Consider the following 18,381-nt stretch of genomic DNA (forward strand, 5'->3'; position numbering starts at 1 on the left):
CTTGTAAATTAGTCATGCTGTTACTCAATGATTCAAACCATAATATTTCTGTTTGCTGCTTCTCTTTGGTTAATTTCCAGTTTGGCCAACAGGAAAATTTCTGTTCATTCCCCTTCAGCACCTGTGCCAAATCTGTATCACTCACTTCAATTCCATTTCTAATTTTTTATTCTATATTTGACCTTTATTCTGCTCAACCTCAGCCTGTCCTCCTTTCCTGAGAATCAGGCCATCATGTTTGAATTATTATGGTCTGCTACATCTCAGACCAGTTCTTCTCAATTTTCTTTATTGAATCTTCTTCTTCATTCTGACCTTTAAATACTGTTGCTGCCCAGAGTTCCATTCCTGTTCTCTACATGCTTTCCCTGGACAATCTCATCTTAACTGATTTTCATTTTTATTCATATATTGATGACTCCTAAATCTAAATCTGTAGCCTTGACATCTTCCTGCTAAATTCCAAACCTGCAAATCCAGCAGCCATTGGAAATCCTAGCCTGAATTTGTCTCAGATACCTCAGTTTCAACATTTATAAAGTTGATTTTATTCCTTGATCAGTTTTTTTATTCCTTGGAGTCATTTTCCTCCTTCATGGACCTTAGCTTCCACATGCAATCAGTTAAATTAGTTAGTTTTATCTAACTAATTTCATATCTGTTGTATTCTCACTGCCTTATATGGTTTTAGTTCTGGCTCAGCTGATATTTCTGTCCCCATTTTTGCTGAGTTCAAATCTGTCTTCCACACTGCTTCTAGTCTCTTTCTAATTTCTTGGGTTAGGGCTGTTTGAATATATTTATTCAACAATCATTAATTCAACAAATATTAAATGGATGTCTTCTGTGTGCTAGGCACTATTCTAGATGCTAAAGATGAGCAGTGAACAAAACATAGTCCCTGTTCTTATGGAGCTAAAATTCTAGTGGCGGTGATGGTGGGAGATAACAAACAGATAACGTCAGATGGTAAGGAGTGCTGATAAGAAGGAGTAGGGTTAGGTGGTGGTGCTACACTAGGGAAGCAGAAGGACTGTGTTCTGTGGGGACATTGGGGAATGCCTTTTTGGTAAGGAGGCATTGGAACAAGGGCCTAAATGTAGTGAGGGAACACATAATACGGATATCTAGAGAAGTCCAGGCAGAGGAAACGGGAGGAAGAGCAAAGGCTCTGAAGTGGAAGCATGCTTGGTATATTCAAAAAACTACGAGGAGATCAGAGGCCGGAGCCAAGTGAGTGGGGGAGAATGGAAAGAAGGAAGATCAGAAAAGTGCTGGGGGTGAAGTATAACAGCTCTGGTATGGAGTTTGGATTTGACTCTGAGTGAGAAGGGACGCCAGTAAAGGATTTAGAGCAGAAAAGACATGAGCATGAGCAGGAGTGGCTGCTGTGTGGAAATGGAGGTCACTTGGAAGCCACTCCACAAGTCCAGGAAAAGAAGTACTGATGGCTCCAACTGGGGGGCATAGCTCCAGTGGGGGACATAGAACGACAGGATTTGTCTATCACAAAATAGAATGACAGGATTTGCTGGTAGATTGTGCGGTATATGTAAGAGAGAAGGGACTTCAAAGATGACCCCAGGGTTTTTGGCCTGAGCAACTAGAAGAATGGTATTACTGCTGTGGAGAGAGAAATACATGGAGTGGAAATCACGAGTGGTTTTGGAAGGGTTAAAGAGTGAGGGGTGTGTATATGTTGAGTTGGCAGTTGGATATATAAATATATCCATAAAAATAATATAGTATTACTTTGCATGGTTTTAAATGTTATTGTTTATATATGCATACATATACACAGAGAGACACACATACACGTATATTTCTGCAACATATTTACCTCTCCAACCATATCTCGTCACAAGTCATGTCATGCATACCTCATGCTCCCACAGTACTACACACAACCTGTTTAAATCACTATGCGTGTGTTTCTTGCTAGAATACTGATTGACGTATTTCCAATACTGCCAAATAATGATTCAAAATCCTGTGTTGAGGGACTTATCCTACAAAGTCTTTCATAACCTCTTCCCCTAAAATACTCCTTCTCTATGTCATTTTTATACTTTATATAGATTTTGATTGCTTCATGTATTACACTGCTGTATTTTGTGTTGTGTTTATAAGTTTCTGTCTCCTTTTAGACTCAAGAATAGAGATCCTGGTTGTTTTTTTGTGGGTTTTTTTTGGTCTATGTTAAACCCCTCGCATATTGCAGGATTCCAGTAAATGCCTGAACGCAATAAGTTTCTGTCTTTTGGCTTTATAATTCCAAGCCCTGTGAAGAAAATGGTTTGTATTAGAAAATAAAACATTTATCTGCTACAGCATAAGGTTATGCATGTATTTGGCAAACAATATCAATGGTAGTTTCTTGGAAAATGTTTGATGCATATAAACTAGTCAACATCTAGTTAGTGGGAATCTGAAGGCTTAAAAACTGCAGCCTTTTCAGCACTTCCAAATAGTAAACTTGTTGAACTCTTTGTCCAGTTGGTACAAATTCATAATGAATAATCCCTCTGATATCAAAAAAGGTTAGCAACGTTGTTACAACATGTTCGAGAACTTAATTGTCAGACCTCTGGTGTGTGTGTATTATTTATATTTATTTACTTACTTATATTTTGAAGTCTTACTCTAAACTGTGTGTCCTAAATAGTTTATGTATACATTTTTATTGATGGCTGTACTTGACTATTTTAGGAAATTATACTGTTTTTAAAACCAAAATAAAATTAAGTATAAACCCACATCAGTTTTGGTCAACTGTGGAAAATCTAGTTGTATGGCCCATACAGAAGATATTTATCACTTTATTCCCATGTATTGTAATGTGCTCTCAGGACATAAAAATAAATACTGATATGGCCACAAGTGCTAAATTTGGAAATCCAAAGTATTAGGTAGCAGTAGATTTCCCAACAAGTAAAATGGTTCTCATCTTGTATTTTGTAGGTTTCCAGACTGTGATGAGCCATACCCTCGACTTGTGGATCTGAATTTAGCTGGAGATCCTACTGAAGGAGCCCCAGTGGCAGTGCAGAGGGACTATGGTTTTTGGTGTCCTCGAGAGTTGAAAATTGATCCTGATCTTGGTTATTCTTTTTTGCACGTGCGTGATTGTTCACCTCCTTGTCCAAATATGTACTTTAGGAGAGAAGAACTTTCATTTGCTCGATATTTCATAGGATTGATTTCAATCATTTGCCTCTCTGCCACATTGTTTACTTTTTTAACTTTTTTGATTGATGTCACAAGATTCCGTTATCCTGAAAGACCTATTATATTTTATGCAGTCTGCTACATGATGGTATCATTAATTTTCTTCATTGGGTTTTTGCTTGAGGACCGAGTAGCCTGCAATGCATCTAGCCCTGCACAGTATAAGGCTTCCACAGTGACACAAGGATCTCACAATAAAGCCTGTACCATGCTTTTTATGGTACTCTATTTTTTTACTATGGCTGGCAGCGTTTGGTGGGTCATTCTTACCATCACGTGGTTCTTGGCAGCTGTGCCAAAGTGGGGTAGTGAAGCTATTGAGAAGAAAGCATTGCTGTTTCACGCCAGTGCATGGGGCATCCCTGGAACTCTAACTATCATCCTTTTAGCGATGAATAAAATTGAAGGTGACAATATCAGTGGCGTGTGTTTTGTTGGCCTCTACGATGTTGATGCATTAAGATACTTTGTTCTTGCACCCCTCTGCCTGTATGTGGTAGTTGGGGTCTCACTCCTCTTAGCCGGCATTATCTCCCTAAACAGAGTTCGAATTGAAATTCCATTAGAAAAGGAGAACCAAGATAAATTGGTGAAGTTTATGATCCGGATTGGTGTTTTCAGCATTCTTTATCTCGTACCACTCTTGGTTGTAATTGGATGCTACTTTTATGAGCAAGCTTACCGTGGCATCTGGGAAACAACATGGATACAGGAACGCTGCAGAGAATATCACATTCCGTGTCCATATCAGGTAAGGGAAACCTTGTTCTAAATTTCAGAATGTGTAATAGTAAAAAGAAGGCATATTGCTATTAAAGAGATATTCTTAGCTGGGTTTTTTTTTTTTAAACTCTTCATGAACTTTCAACTTGTACATTAAAATTTTAAAGCAAAGATAACAAATACATTGTAGTAAGAGTGTTATACACGTTTCTATAAACATCTTCCTTTTAAAAGATGACTTTTATAAGTCTGAGCTATGGGCTTTTAAGCAGTTTACTTCTGTTACCACTAAACAGTTGCTTGTTGATTCTTTAGAAGTCTGCAGGTTTGAGGGGAAGAAGCCTTTTACCAACTCTGATGAAAAGGCACTGTCTTGTGGAAATTGTACTGATATTCAAAGCAGGAATTAGTTGTTTTAACAGTTTTGCAAAGATGATAGAATGCAGTTGTACAAACTAGTTCATCTTTTAATTGGTTTTGGTTTTTCTCTTTTGCATACTGAATATGTTGTGATTTACCTTTGAGTTTAAAGAGATCAGATAAGCATAGTTATAGAATCATAGAATTTTAAACCTAGGAAGAACTTCAGAGATCATTGATTTAGTTTCTCTCTGTAATTTAGAGTTCTTAAACATCTGTCTCATTGAGGCTTAGAAATGTATACTAACCTGCTCACACTCAGCTGCGATTCAGTGCTCTGAGAGAAGTGGAACAAAGAAAGCAGTTCAGGGGAATTGATGCTAAGTATTCATCTCTCATCTTAAAACCTTCTCTAGAACTTAGGCCACTAGCTATTACCCTCTCTTCTTCCTTTTAGACAAGTTTTCTTGAAAGAGTTGTCTCCTGTTCATCATGTTCCAGGTTTCCTGTTCTCAAAGTGCACCAGCCATCCTGTCATCTACCCCAACCCTTAACATTTCTCTACTACCTTTAAAATATCACTATTAAAGTACTTACGTCTTATAGGTAACTTTTACTGTCTGTTTCCCCTACTAGATGACGAACCCTTTGAAAGCAAGAACCTCTTTTTCACATTTTTGAATGCATATTTTGTAGGTTAGTAGAAGATAGCATTGAGAATGTGGGTGTATAGTTTTGAAGAAGAGACATTTAAGAAATGGTAACAGGTACTGGGGAGTGTGTGATTAGTATATAGTCAAAGCTCAGAAATATTCAATGACTAAGAATGCCAGTACCCCTTTTATTTTGTGGTATAAATAGTCCTGTATGAAAGTATGTTTTTGTGTAAGTATTAGCTACTGGCTTTTAAAAAATACACCAACTCAAAGTTAAGAGACCAGAAAAAATGAATAATTTAAATTGTATTAAATTTCTTAACAGCATTATTTATTAAAAACTCTTTACTATGAATTTTCAGACCTGAAGATAAGTAATTGAATTTTGCCTCTAATGAGAGAGGAGATGGCTGAGTTATGTCATATGTTTCCTCATATCAGTTATCTAGGATTCCAAATATATATTACCTTAGGGCTATTGATGAAATAATGTTTGACTATGAAACAATGATCCAAAAAATACCAAACCTCAAACATGAAAATTAGTAAATTAGAGCAATTGGGAGGCTGCTGTTTTCAAGACATTCCTAGAATTCTCTTGGCGTCTTTAGAACCAGTTTAAGCTACACAGAAATGTATGTGTGTGCATGTGCACTTGCATTCCTGTGTAGTCATAGGTTAAAAGTGTTTCTTTCCAACATACTGAAAAGAGTGAGAATGATGTAATAACAACATAGTTATTAAGCTTTAAACTCTGGGGCAGGAATCCTGGCTTATCTTACTTTCGTCATTTTCTAGCTTTATAAGCTTAGACCAACTTCCCTCCTCTCTGCATCAGTTCCTCAGCTGTAAAATGAATAATAGAATCTAATGGTAATAAAATAGTAATAGTATTAGATGCAAATAGTAATAGAATCTACCTCCTAGGGTTGTTTTTCGGAGCATACATGCCAACACTTAGAAGAGTTCCTACTACATAAATGCTCCAATGTTAGCTGTACTATTCATTTGTTATTGCTGCCGCTGCTGTGATTTACACACACATATGTACATATATACATATATGTATATATAAATACAGATTTTTTTTTAAACCATCCAATACCAAGCTTTAGTAAATGCCATATTTGCTTCAGACTTTTCAACGAAATCATATCACAGGTTTGACTGAAACTTCTTGTGTACCTTTCCCCAGTCCTGTTCCTCTTATTCCCTACCCAGAGGTAACCATCATCCTAAATTTGGAGTATCATTCTCATGAAAGTCTATACAATTGCCAGAGTGAATGTAGCTATGAAAGAGTTTGGTTTACATAGTATGTAAATGTTATAGTATATATCTGTTTCTGTAACTTGATTTTTTAACTTAACATTTAGTTTTTGAGATTTATTTATGTTAATACTGTAGCTCTAGTTCATTTTTAAATGTTTCCTTTTAAAGTTTATATTAATGTTTTAAATATACAGAAGTATAGAAAATAGCAAACATCCATGTGCTCGCAACCCAACTATCTTGAAATCTTAACATTATGTTGTATGTATGCATGTATGTACATATGTATGTGTCATTAGAGGCACAGTTAGTGAACCCCTCTGTTCCCTTCCATAATCCCATTCCCTTCTCCCTCCCCAGACGTAACCTTTCTCATAAGTGTGATATTTGTCATTCTTCCTAATATTTTTATACTGTGGCCGAATATTTATGTATCTATAAAACGTGCTTTTTTGCAAGTTTTAAAAATCCATATGAAATTATTCTGTAGCTTGCTTTTTTTTTTTACTCAATTTTGTTTTCAAGAATATAAATGTTGATATGTATGCCACCAATTTGTTTATTGTAATTGCAGTAGAGTAGTCTAGCGTATAAATATACTGCAATTTTGTCATTCATTATTCTGTTAAGGGACATATAGTTTCCAGGTTTTTTGCTATTATCCATTTTGCAGTGAATGTTCTTTTAATACCTATCTTCCTTGCACATGATAAGGAATTTCAATGGGGGGGTATATACCCAAAAGTGAAACTGTTGCGTTGTAAGATAGCGACATCTCAAGTGATTATTTTAATTTATACTCAATAGAATATGAGTTTGATAAGGTTGAATATGTTTTCATGTGTTTATTGACCAGTTGGGGTTTCTCTTTCGTGATTTGCCTGTTTGTTACCTTTGTCTATTACTCTGTTAGGTTATTTGCCTTTCATTGTTGTAATTTAAATATTCTTGGCATTAATTCTTTGTCAATTATTTGTATAGCAGATATCGTGTCCTTCTCTGTAGCTTGTCTTTTAACTTTGTGTTTTCTTTGTCTTTTTTTCTTTTTCTTTTTTTTAATTTATCTTATTTTTCTCTGTCTTTCGTATTTTAAGAAATCCTTCCCTGCCTCTAAAAGTCATAGAAATGGTCTGCCATTATTTTTTCTAGCCATTTTTAAAATTCGATTTTTTTTATTCATATCTCTAATTCCTTGAAATTTATTTTTGTCTGTGTTATTAGTTACATGATTTTATTTTTCCTTATAAATAAGCAGTATGCTTTCTGTACCATTTATCAAATAGTCCTTCTGAATTGTCATAGACAAGTTGCCTTTTTAGGTTCTCTCTTTTGTTCCAGTGGTCTATTTACATAACTTTGTGTCAATTCTACATTTTCCCTACCTTCTTGTTCTTCAAAATAGTTTTAACCATTCTTTGCACTTTTCTATATGAATTTTAGAATCAATTAATCCATGAAAAACACTGTTGGAATTTGAACTTGTTTGTGATTTTAAATGAATCTGGGGGAAATTGCCATTTTTGTAATACTGAGTTAATATATTTTTGTTTATGTATTCATTCATTTGTTCCTAAGTACCTTTAAGTTTTTGTTGCAATTGTGAATGAGATCTTTTCTCTGTTACATTTTTAAATTGGTTGTTGCTGGTGTACAAGAATGCCGTTGATTTTCGCCTATCGATCTTACGTTGAGCATCTCTGCTGAAGTCTTTTATTAGTTCTAATTGTGTATAGACTCTCTTAGATATTCTTTGTAGAAATCCTGTTGTCTGCAAATAAGGCCAGCTTTGTCTCTTGCTTGCTTTTCAGTTCTTATATTTTATTTAAGATTTTTGCATCTACAGTAGTCCCCCCTTATCTGCAGGGGATATGTTCCAAGACTGCCAGTGGATTCTTAAAACCACGGATAGTACCGCAGCTTATATATACAGTTTTTTCCTATACATACATACCTATGATAAAGTTGAATTTATATAAATTAGGAACAGTAAGAGATTAATGACAATAGCTGGTAATAAAATAGAACAGTTACAACAGTTACTCAACCTTTCACTTAAAGGCAGCACTTTACAGCTTCTCTTCATTCAGCATATTTGAATTGCCAGCATCACTACTCTTGCACTTTGGTGCCATTAAGTAAAATTAGGATTACTTGAACACAAGCTCTGTAATACCAAGACTGTCTATAACCCAGATGGCTACTAAATGACCAGTGGGTGGGGACACTGGACAAAGGGATGAGTCGTGTCCCGAGTGGGATGGAGCAGGACAGTGTGAAATTTTATCACGATGCTCAGAACAGCGTGCAAGTGAAGACTTACGAATTGTTTATTTCTGGAATTTTCTATGTAATATTTTTGGACCGTGGCCGACCACAGGTAATTGGGACCCAGGATAAGGGCGGGGGCTGGCTCATGAGTGAGATAGATTGTGAAAAACGTTTTCTGTATTGTCCTTGTCTAGTTTGGGTGTCAAGGTTATAATGGCTTCATAAAGTGAGGTTTTTCACTCCCCCCCACTCTCTGAAACAGTTTTTACAATAAATAGGGGGCTCTCTGCTCTTTGAAAGGGTTGGCATATCCTCCTGTAAAAACTCTGTAGTATCTTTAAAGTAAGGAGAGAAGTTGTGGAAGGCACTAGGTTTATTAAACTACTGTTTCAATTTCTTTAATAGTAATTGTTTTATTCAGGTCTTTTATTTCTCCTTGGGGCATTTTTGGAAATTTATATGTTTCTAGAAAATTATTCCATCTTTTCAAATAAATTGGTATAAGATTATTCACATTTTTTTAAATTTTGAAAATAGTTTTCTTTTTTGATTCCTAATGTATGTTCTCTTTTCCCTTTTTTGATTAATATTACTAGAGGATTATCTTTTTAATTCAGTTATTTATGTTCTTATTTTGTTGCTGCTTTTCTTTAGAATTACAGTTGACCCTTGAGCAATGTGGAGATTAGGGGTGCCAACCCCCCCCACAGTTAAAATTCCATGTATAATTTTTGACTCCCCCAAAACTGAACTACAGTTGTCCCTTGATAGTATAGGGGTTGGTTCCAGGACCCCCGTGGATACCAAAATTCATGGGTGTTCAAGTCTCGAATGTAAAATGGCCTAGCATAATGCATACAGTCAGTGGTTGGTTAAATCCACAGATAAAAAACCCCAGGAATAGAGAGAGCCGACTGACTGTATTTATTGGGGAAAAAAACCCGTATATTAGTGGACTCACGCAGATCAAACCTGTGTTGTTCAATGACCAAGTATACTTTGTTTTTCTAGATTCTTGAAAATTCGACTTGTCAATATTTCCTTATTTTTGAAGTACATTTAATAGTCATTTAAAATTTAACCAGAAACCATTTTTAATCAGGTTGGTCACTCATTCAATTTCCCATAGTTGGCTCCAAACAACTTTATGGTTTTGGTTTTCTGGATTTTTTTTGGAGACCCTTTTGTTAGTTCAAGTTGGGGAATCTTTGGCCTTTCTTTTTCATAGAAAAGCTTTCCCAATCCTGATGGAAGGGAACGTTTTTCACACTAACATCTCATAGATTAATACTCAGATACATGCATTTTTAAAATTCCCTGCAGTATTTCCCCTCGCCCCCCAGAATTAGTATTAACCTTTTCTTCAGCAGGCTGTTCTGGAAGATAGTGCAGGTATGATTAAAGCTTTATTCTCTGTATGAATCCCATGAATTCCTTTGCGACTCTTGCTTTTCAATCTTAAGTGATATGTGTTGAGTTAAATCTGGCTTGTTCAAAAAAGATAAAGTGTTATAAATATGAACTCTTATTATTTGCATTGACTCCATTTTGGGTAGAATCTGTGATCTTATTAATACGCACAACAACCTTATGAAATAGATAGCATGGCTTTATTTCCTGCCCCTCTAAAAGGAGGAAGTTGAACCAGAAAGAAATAACATGGCTTACAGAGAGTCACATTAGCTCAAGGGTCAGCAAAGTACAGCCCCCCCAAACTAGAATCCACTGACATAGGGCCAGCTACCTGGCGCTGTGTGTGTGTGTTTTTAATTGTAATTTAAATATTCTTGGCATATAGAGAAAAAATACCCCTATAAATGGTAACAAAATTTACCATGTTAACCATTTTTAAGTGTATAGTTCTGTGGCATTACGTATACTCACGTTGTGCAACCATCAACACCGTCCATCTCCAGAAACTTTTTCATCTTAAACTGAAACTACCCATTAGCCCATAACTCCCTTTTCCTCCCTGCCTCCCGGCCTCTAGGAACCACATTCTACTTTATGTCTCTATGAATTTGACTACAGGCTTATCTTGGGGATATTGTGGGTTAAGTTCCAGACCACTGCAATACAGCAAATATAAAGCAAATACTGCAATAACGCAAGTCACAAATTTTTTGGTTTCCCTGTACATATAAAAGTTATATTTACACTATACTGTAGGTCTGTTAAGTGCAACAGCATTATGTCTAAAATAAAAACAATGTACATACCTTAATTAAAAAATGTTTTATTGCCAACTAATATTTAAAGTGGTTAAATATCCTGCCTGTGACTTCTTAGCAGCAAATTAATCTTTCCTCAAAATTGTTTAGTGTCTGTAATAGAGGAAGAGTAAGAATTCCCTGAAAAAATATTCTAAATCTCTTGTTTTGTAGGAAAGTATTATATTACAGAAATACAGAATATTAAAGAAATTTATAGCAAACTGAATACCATTACGTATAGGTTGTAAAATGCTGTAAAATGGCACTTTTGGATAAATACATTAGAACATACAAATTACTAATATTATTCTGGCCTCTTTTAAACAGAGTAGCCTAAGCCATAAGTTAAATTTAAATCTTAACTGCAGATATATCCGGTGTACAAATAAATGGTTTACACATTTTAGGAGAAAATTCAATGTATTTGCCACTATCTACAGCAGGGCAGCAGCAAACTTTGTGTAAAAGATCAGATAGTAAATGTTTAAGGCTTTGCCTCCATATGGTTTTCGTTGCAACTACTCAGCTCTGCTGGTATAATACAAAAGCAGCTATAGACAACATGTAAGCAAATTAAATTGTTCCAATAAGCTTTATTTACAAAAACAATTGTAGGAGATTTGGGCTACAGGCTGTAGTTTACCAACCTACTGTTCTATAGCAAGCATTATTCTGTATCACCTTTGAAAATTCATAACAGCAGTTGGTGGCCTGTGTCATTTTTCTGTCTCGTGTAAATTGTCACTTTCATTCTCATTACTACTTTTGAGGCTCATCATTTTACTCTATTGCATAATGGTATTAAAATAATATAATCTAGACTATTACATTGTTACAATAAGTAAATAAAAATACATTATCGTACATCACTATAATAAAGACGTTCCAGTAAATCTTATTTCCAATAGTCTTTGAAATCATCACCACACCAACTTAAGTAAATAATTTCAGTAGTTTATGGGAATAGTAAAATAGAAGGAACATAATATAAATCACAGAAGCTTCTAGTTACTTCTGAGTACTATGTATCAGGTTCTGGACGCAGCAACTTATATACATTATCTCATTTAATTTTCACAATAGCCCAGTAAGTTAGATTGTACTCAGTTTACAAATGAGGAAACCGAGTCTCATAATTATACAATATAGTTTATCCAAATTCATACAGTAAGTGACAGAGAGCTGGGATATGAATTGTCTTTCTGATTCCAAAACCTACAGTCTTATGATTACTTCACCCCTCTTCTTGTGCAGAAAACACTGGTCTGAGTATTTGGGAGACATTCCCTAGTCCTGGCTGTATCTGACTAGTTTTGTGTCTTTAGTCACTCAGTTTATAATTTCTTTGTCTCTAAAATTAGGGGAATCGATTTGAATATTCTCCAAGGTTCTTCTCAAGCCTAATATCAAATGAATCTAGAAACCTTTCTCCCATAAACCACAGTTTATTTTTTCCCTTCCTTTATAAAACTCATTAACACAACAGCCATTTATTTTATATCTGCCATTCTGGCATATTGACAATTGTTGAAGAAGCAAGAGGGAATAAGACACAGCTCCTATCCTGAAAGAGTTAATAGTCTGGAAATAAGATAATTCTGTAACAAAAGTACAATTATTTCATGAGTTTTTACTCTTTTGTTCCTTTAAAAAATATGGTGACACCTAGTGAAAACACTTTAAAGATTATGATATTGATTATACTATGGCTAAAAATGTAAAGTTGTTTATTAGTTAAGTATACAAAGATTAATTTAGAAGAGTACATTTATTTTTCCAGCGCTTTCAATGAAAATTCTTCATAGCCAAGTTAAAGTACGTCTTTTTATGAGTAGGAAAAGCCTCCCTGATGCCCTAGAGTTTAAAAGTGACCAGATAATCACTTTAACAATTTCCTAAGTAGATGTTGTGTCATCTTTACCTTTAAATAAAACATAGCATTTTAATCCCAAAAGGTAACTATGGAAAAATAAAAATAAGTGATGTTTTAAAATTACCACCAAATAGAGTATTGCATGAAAATACAAGTTCCTATGTGAACATTATAGTATGTTTTGCATATCTGATGGAAAGAGAATGGTGGCTACAATTCTGAAACCCAAATCCTTGACTAGTTGCATACAGTGCTTTCTTTCAAAAGAGAGAGAGAGAGAGACTAGAGGAGTTCCTCTTGCCTTTTTTAACAAAGGAAAGGCCAAAAATTGCCTGTTCTATACATTTTTGTCCTAGGTCTACTTCTGGTCTTGGCCCTGTCTGAGGCTTACTGCTTGCACCATAATTGGAGAAAGTGATTGATGATCTGAAAATGGTAATTCTTCTCCCTAAGGCCTAAAGCTGAGCCTAAGGCCATAAGCCACCCTTTTCCATTCCTCCTTTCTCCCAGGCCCCTCCCTAATTCTAGTAGGCCTTCCGATGGAAGGGACACATTAGCAAGGGAAAAGAGAGAAGGAGGATGATTAAGAGTTTTCACTCAGTCCTTTACAGTTCTTTTCCTCCTACAAAATGTCCATGTGTTGGTACAGTGGCTTCGTTGTCCTCTTGGATGACTCCGTTTATTTCTTGGCCCATTCCAAACGCCTTGCTGTCAGAGGTAGAACCAGGAGGTGACACTTGAGCTCCTTCTGATATTAGAGCCATAAACAGATACCAATTATGCTCAAAATAACTGACTTCAGATTAACTGGCTTGCTAGGTTAGAAGATACTTCCCAGGACGTCTATAAAATTAACTGATGAGCAGTGCCTGTGGGATGCTTGGGGTAAAAGGCTGGATGGAGTGCCTGCGTACTCCTCTTCTTGCCAGTAGTTATGTGTTAATGGTGTTCGTTATGTCTAATCTGAGTTTATTGTTTATTCTAAAATCTGTTTATGTCAGTAGTACATGTTGCTTAAATACAGAATTGAGTTAAATTTTTGGTAAACCAATGAAGTATGGGTTGGAAAAAAAAACATTGTTGTCGTGAAAACTAAGTTGATTGCTTTGGAAAGACTCAAGTTGTGTTTTTTTTAAAGATTATTATTGAAGTTGGTATGGGAATGATGAGTTGTCAAAGATTTGGTTGAGCAGATTGTAAAGATAGGATTTTGCACTTAGATTGCTTTGTAAATATTTGGGTTTTCAGTTCACTTGAAATAAATAGAAACTGGAAATCATGGATGACGAATAAACATGTAAGAAAAAACTGGAATCCTAATTAGCAGACCAACAATCAAAAGGCCTTGCCCTTTATCAGATGACTAACTATTTTAAGTGAAAATGAATATGGGGGCAGTGGGGGGTTTGTGTGTGTGATTTTTCTGCTTTACCTGGACTTTTTTCTTTTTCCCCTACTAACCACCTGCCTGATCACATCAAATATGAAATCTTCCATTTTATTTCCTGTGATGAATACAAATGTTCTGTCAGTAACTTTATAAACTACGTTAAGATCACTGAGTTTACTAATAAGTTTGCTAAAGAAAGAGCTAAGAAGTTTGTCTCAAAGTAGAACATTAGGAAAATAATACACTCAAGTTCCGTTCTGACAATATGCCTTCTGACAGTGTCTGAATAGGAACATCAACAATTGAAGTCTGGACCAATAAAATCTGGAAAGAACACACTATTTGAGATGTCACGGATCTTACATGATTTAGGGGAGACCTCCAAAGAGTGCCTCACTGCAAAAATAATTATGAAGTGGAGCCAGCACAATAAGTATCTAGGGCTGGTCATGCAGCGGCTGTCAGGCAGATGGGAGGGGACAGGTCACTGAGGTATGTATGGTTGCTGTTGGTGGAAATGGGGACTTGGGCCAGCTGGAAAACTGGGAAAGGGAGCCAGGAACCCCATTGCGAGCCTAAATCACCAGTGTCAGGCTGAAGTATTTCCAGGTTAGTTGTATCTCCTGGCAATCAGCAGAAGCAAATTCCTTCTGTAGGATTCCTACTGAATAGATTAACCAAATAGCTCACAATATAATGCCACCAAACAAACATACGTGAAAACAAGCCACTGTGAATGAGAGTCATTGGACATAATGTCAGAACTGCAGGTATTGAAATTGTGAGATACTGAATAATAGAAAAGGATGTAATATTTGTGGAAATAACAGATATAGTGATAAATTTACCAATCTGTAAGAAATTACTTGGAATAAATAACAGTTCTTTAAAAAATTGTATTTCTAGAAACAATTTTAGAAATAGAAACTCTTAATTTTTGAAACATAAAACAGTTTATACCGCTGTTTGAAGAGAAATTGAATGAACTAGTATATGTAGGTGAAAATAAAGTTATCCAGAGTGCAGCAAGAGACACAAGGAAAATATGAAAGTGATGTTAAGAGAAATGGTGGACAGAATGAGAAGGTCTAATCATAAGAGTCCCAGGAGGAAGAAATTGAGAGAATGTAGGAAAAACAATATTTAAAGAGATAATGGCTGCACATTTTCTAAAACTGCTGAACACATGAATTTGCAGGTCAAGGAGGCACTATATACCCCTAGGAGGATAAATAAAAAGAAATCCACAGTTTGGTGAAACTGCACAACACCCTAGATAAAAATCTTGAAAGCAGTCTCAAAGAAAGGAGATCATCTAAAAAGACCAACAGTTAAAATGACAGCAGAGCACTCAACAACAGTGAAAACCATCTTTAAAATACTGAGAGAGAAAAACTTTTCAACCAGAAAATCGTAGCTTGTGAAACATGTGGTAGACATGGAGTCGCACTGCCAGATCTCCTGCAAAGAAAGACTTGCTGCTCCGCTGCAGGCAATGTGGTCAGCAGACACCCTTCGGCCACAGAGAGCTGCCTTATCTGAGGTGATGCCCTTCCTGGGGCTGCCTGCAACCAGCAGTTGTTCGATGGGCTAAGAAGGCCTGGCCGTTGGCCCAGCCTGAGACCCTCTGAAGGTCACTATTTGCTCCAGAGCTCCCTACCTGTTTGGCAGAGGCTTTTCTGAATGCAGGGCAGGTCGGCTTCCTCCTTTGCCCAAACCTGCTTCCACTCCCTTTCCTTCACAGATACTATTTGCTGATAAACATCTTACACTCCAGGCTTCATCTCTGCATCTTCTGGAGAACTCAACCTATTCTCAAGAACATGGATGAAATAAATCCATTTCCGTTTAAACAAAAATCCAGAGTTTATCACCAAGAGACTTGTACTTAAGGAACTTCTCAAGGTTGTATTTGAAGAAGAATGAAAATGATCTCTGAAGGAAAGTAGGAGGTGCAAGAAGAAATGATGAGGAAATAAAGTTGTAAATATGTATATAAAGCTAAACAAATATTTCTATAAAATACTAATCATAATGTAATTTGTGGGTTTAAAAAATACACTTAAAATCCAGTAGGAAAAAAAACCGGACAAAATGTATGTATAGACAAGAATTGTGTTAATGCTGGAATCAGTGAGTTTCGTAAGAAATCAGTTAGTGGTGATCTAGAAACCCTTACCAAATGCCCTTCCCCACCATCCGTTTTTTGCTCTCTCCCCATCATAGGCCTCTTGTTATTTAGGGTTTTTAGAATTCTGATTGTTTTTTAATTTAATTTTTTGAACAGGTGATGTCTTAGCATGATTTATGTTAAAAATATATAGTGAAAAGCATTATTCCTACTCTTATCCTCATATTCTCAATTTTCACCCCTTCTCCATCACCTCCAGCAACCACTGTATACAGTTTCTTATATATATTTCCAGTTACTTTTTCTGTAAGATTGTTCTGAGCAATAAATCACAATATACTTAAAAGAGCCCAGCACACAGTAGGAGGTCACTAAATTTCATTCCCTTCTTTTCATAACCATTTTATGACCTTAAGACCCAGAAAGGATAGTTAACTATGTATTTTGCTACTGAATGTCATAACTTTTGCTTTATACCTGTAAACATAAATTAGAACCGTAAAACCATGTTTCATGCATGTCATATTCTTAATGAAAAGTTCGGAGAGCTTTCCTAGCCTTGACCTAAAACTAATTGAAAAAGCAAAACGACATGATTTGATACTTGTATATATTGTGAAATGATCACCATAATAAGTCTAGTTAACATCCATTACAATACATAGTTACAAAACATTTTTCTTATGATGAGAAATTCTAAGATTTACCCTCTTAGCAACTTTCAGATATACTACACAGTATTAACTATAGTCACCATGCTGTACATTACACCCCCATGACTTATTTGATAACTAGAAGTTTGTACCTTTTGACCACCTTAACCCATTTCTCCTACCCCCTGCCTCTGGCAACCATCAATCTGTTCTCTGTATCTATGAACTAGGTTTTTTGTTTTATTTTTGTTTACATTCCACATATAAATGCGATCATACAGTATTTGTCTTTCTGACTTATTTCACTTAACATAATATCCTCTAGGTACATCTAAACTGTTGCAAATATCAGGATTTCCCTTTTTATGACTGAATAATATTCCATGATGTGTGTGTGTGTGTGTGTGTGTGTGTGTGTGTGTGTGTGTATAGTGAATTAGTATTTTCATTTTCTTTGAATGCATTCCCAGAAGTGGAATTGCTGGGTCATATGGTGGTTCCATTTTTTATTTTTTGAGGAACCTCCATACGTTTTTCCGTAGTGGCTGTACCAGTTTACATTCTCACCAACAATGCACAAGGGTTTCCTTTTGTCTGCATCCTTGCCAATACTTGTTATGTTTTGTCTTTAATAATAGCCATTCTAACACATGGGAAGGAGATATTTCCCTATGGTTTGATTTATATTTGATTAGTGATGTGTGCCTTTTCATATACTCGTTGGCCATATGTATCTCTGGAAAAATACCTGCCTATTCAGATCTTCTGCTCATTTTTTTTAACGGATGGATTGTTTTTTGCTATTGAGTTGTATGAATTCTTTATATATTTTGAATATTAACCCCTCATGAGATGCATGATTTGCAAATATTTTCTCCCATTGACTGGGGTTACTTTTTCATTTTGTTGATGGTTTCCTTTGCTGTGAAGAAGCTTATTAGTTTGATGTAGTTCTACTTGTTTTTTTTTTTTGCTTTTGTTGCCTTTGCTTTTGGTGTCAGATCCAAAAATTTTTGCCAAGACTGATGTCAAGGAGCTTACTGCCTATGTTTGCTTCTCATTTTGTAGGTTCAGGTCTTACACTCAAATCTTTTATCCAGTTTGAGTTAATTGTTGTGAATGGTGTAAGAATGGTCCAGTTTCTTTTTTCTTTTCTTTCTTTCTTTTTTTTTTTTTTGCATATGACTGTCCAGTTTTCCCGGCACCATTTATTTGAAGAGACTGTCCTTTCCCCATTGTATATTCTTGGCTCCTTTGTTGTAAATTAATTGATCATATATATATATGGGTTAATTTCTGGGGTCTCTGTTCCATTGATCTATCTGTCTATTTTTATGCAATACCATACTGTTTTTATTACTATAGCTTTGTAACAGAGTTTGAAATCAGAGAGTGTAATGCCTCCAGCTTTGTTCTTCTTTCTCAAGATTGCTTTGGCTATATGGAGTCTTTTGTAGTTCCATACAAATTTTAGGATTGCTTGTTCTATTTCTGTGAAAAATGCCATTGGAACTTTGATGGGGATTGCATTGAATTTGTAAGATTGCTTTGGGAAGTGTGGACATTTTAACAATATTCTAATCCATGAGCATGAAATCTTTCCATTTATTTGTA

General features: G+C 35.5%; 1 protein-coding gene across 2 annotated transcripts in view; it reads left to right on the top strand.

Moving 5' to 3' along the window:
- Window positions 1-18,381, top strand: part of FZD3 (frizzled class receptor 3) — a 65,474-nt gene that overhangs the window by 27,214 nt on the left and 19,879 nt on the right. For both annotated transcript variants that reach the window (XM_033134801.1, XM_033134802.1), the window contains one exon: window positions 2,962-3,979. In XM_033134801.1, coding sequence (XP_032990692.1) covers window positions 2,962-3,979 — 1,018 coding nt within the window. The remainder of the gene's footprint in view (window positions 1-2,961; window positions 3,980-18,381) is intronic.

Source organism: Rhinolophus ferrumequinum, chromosome 18 (assembly GCF_004115265.2).
Source record: "Rhinolophus ferrumequinum isolate MPI-CBG mRhiFer1 chromosome 18, mRhiFer1_v1.p, whole genome shotgun sequence".
Lineage (NCBI taxonomy): Eukaryota > Metazoa > Chordata > Mammalia > Chiroptera > Rhinolophidae > Rhinolophus > Rhinolophus ferrumequinum.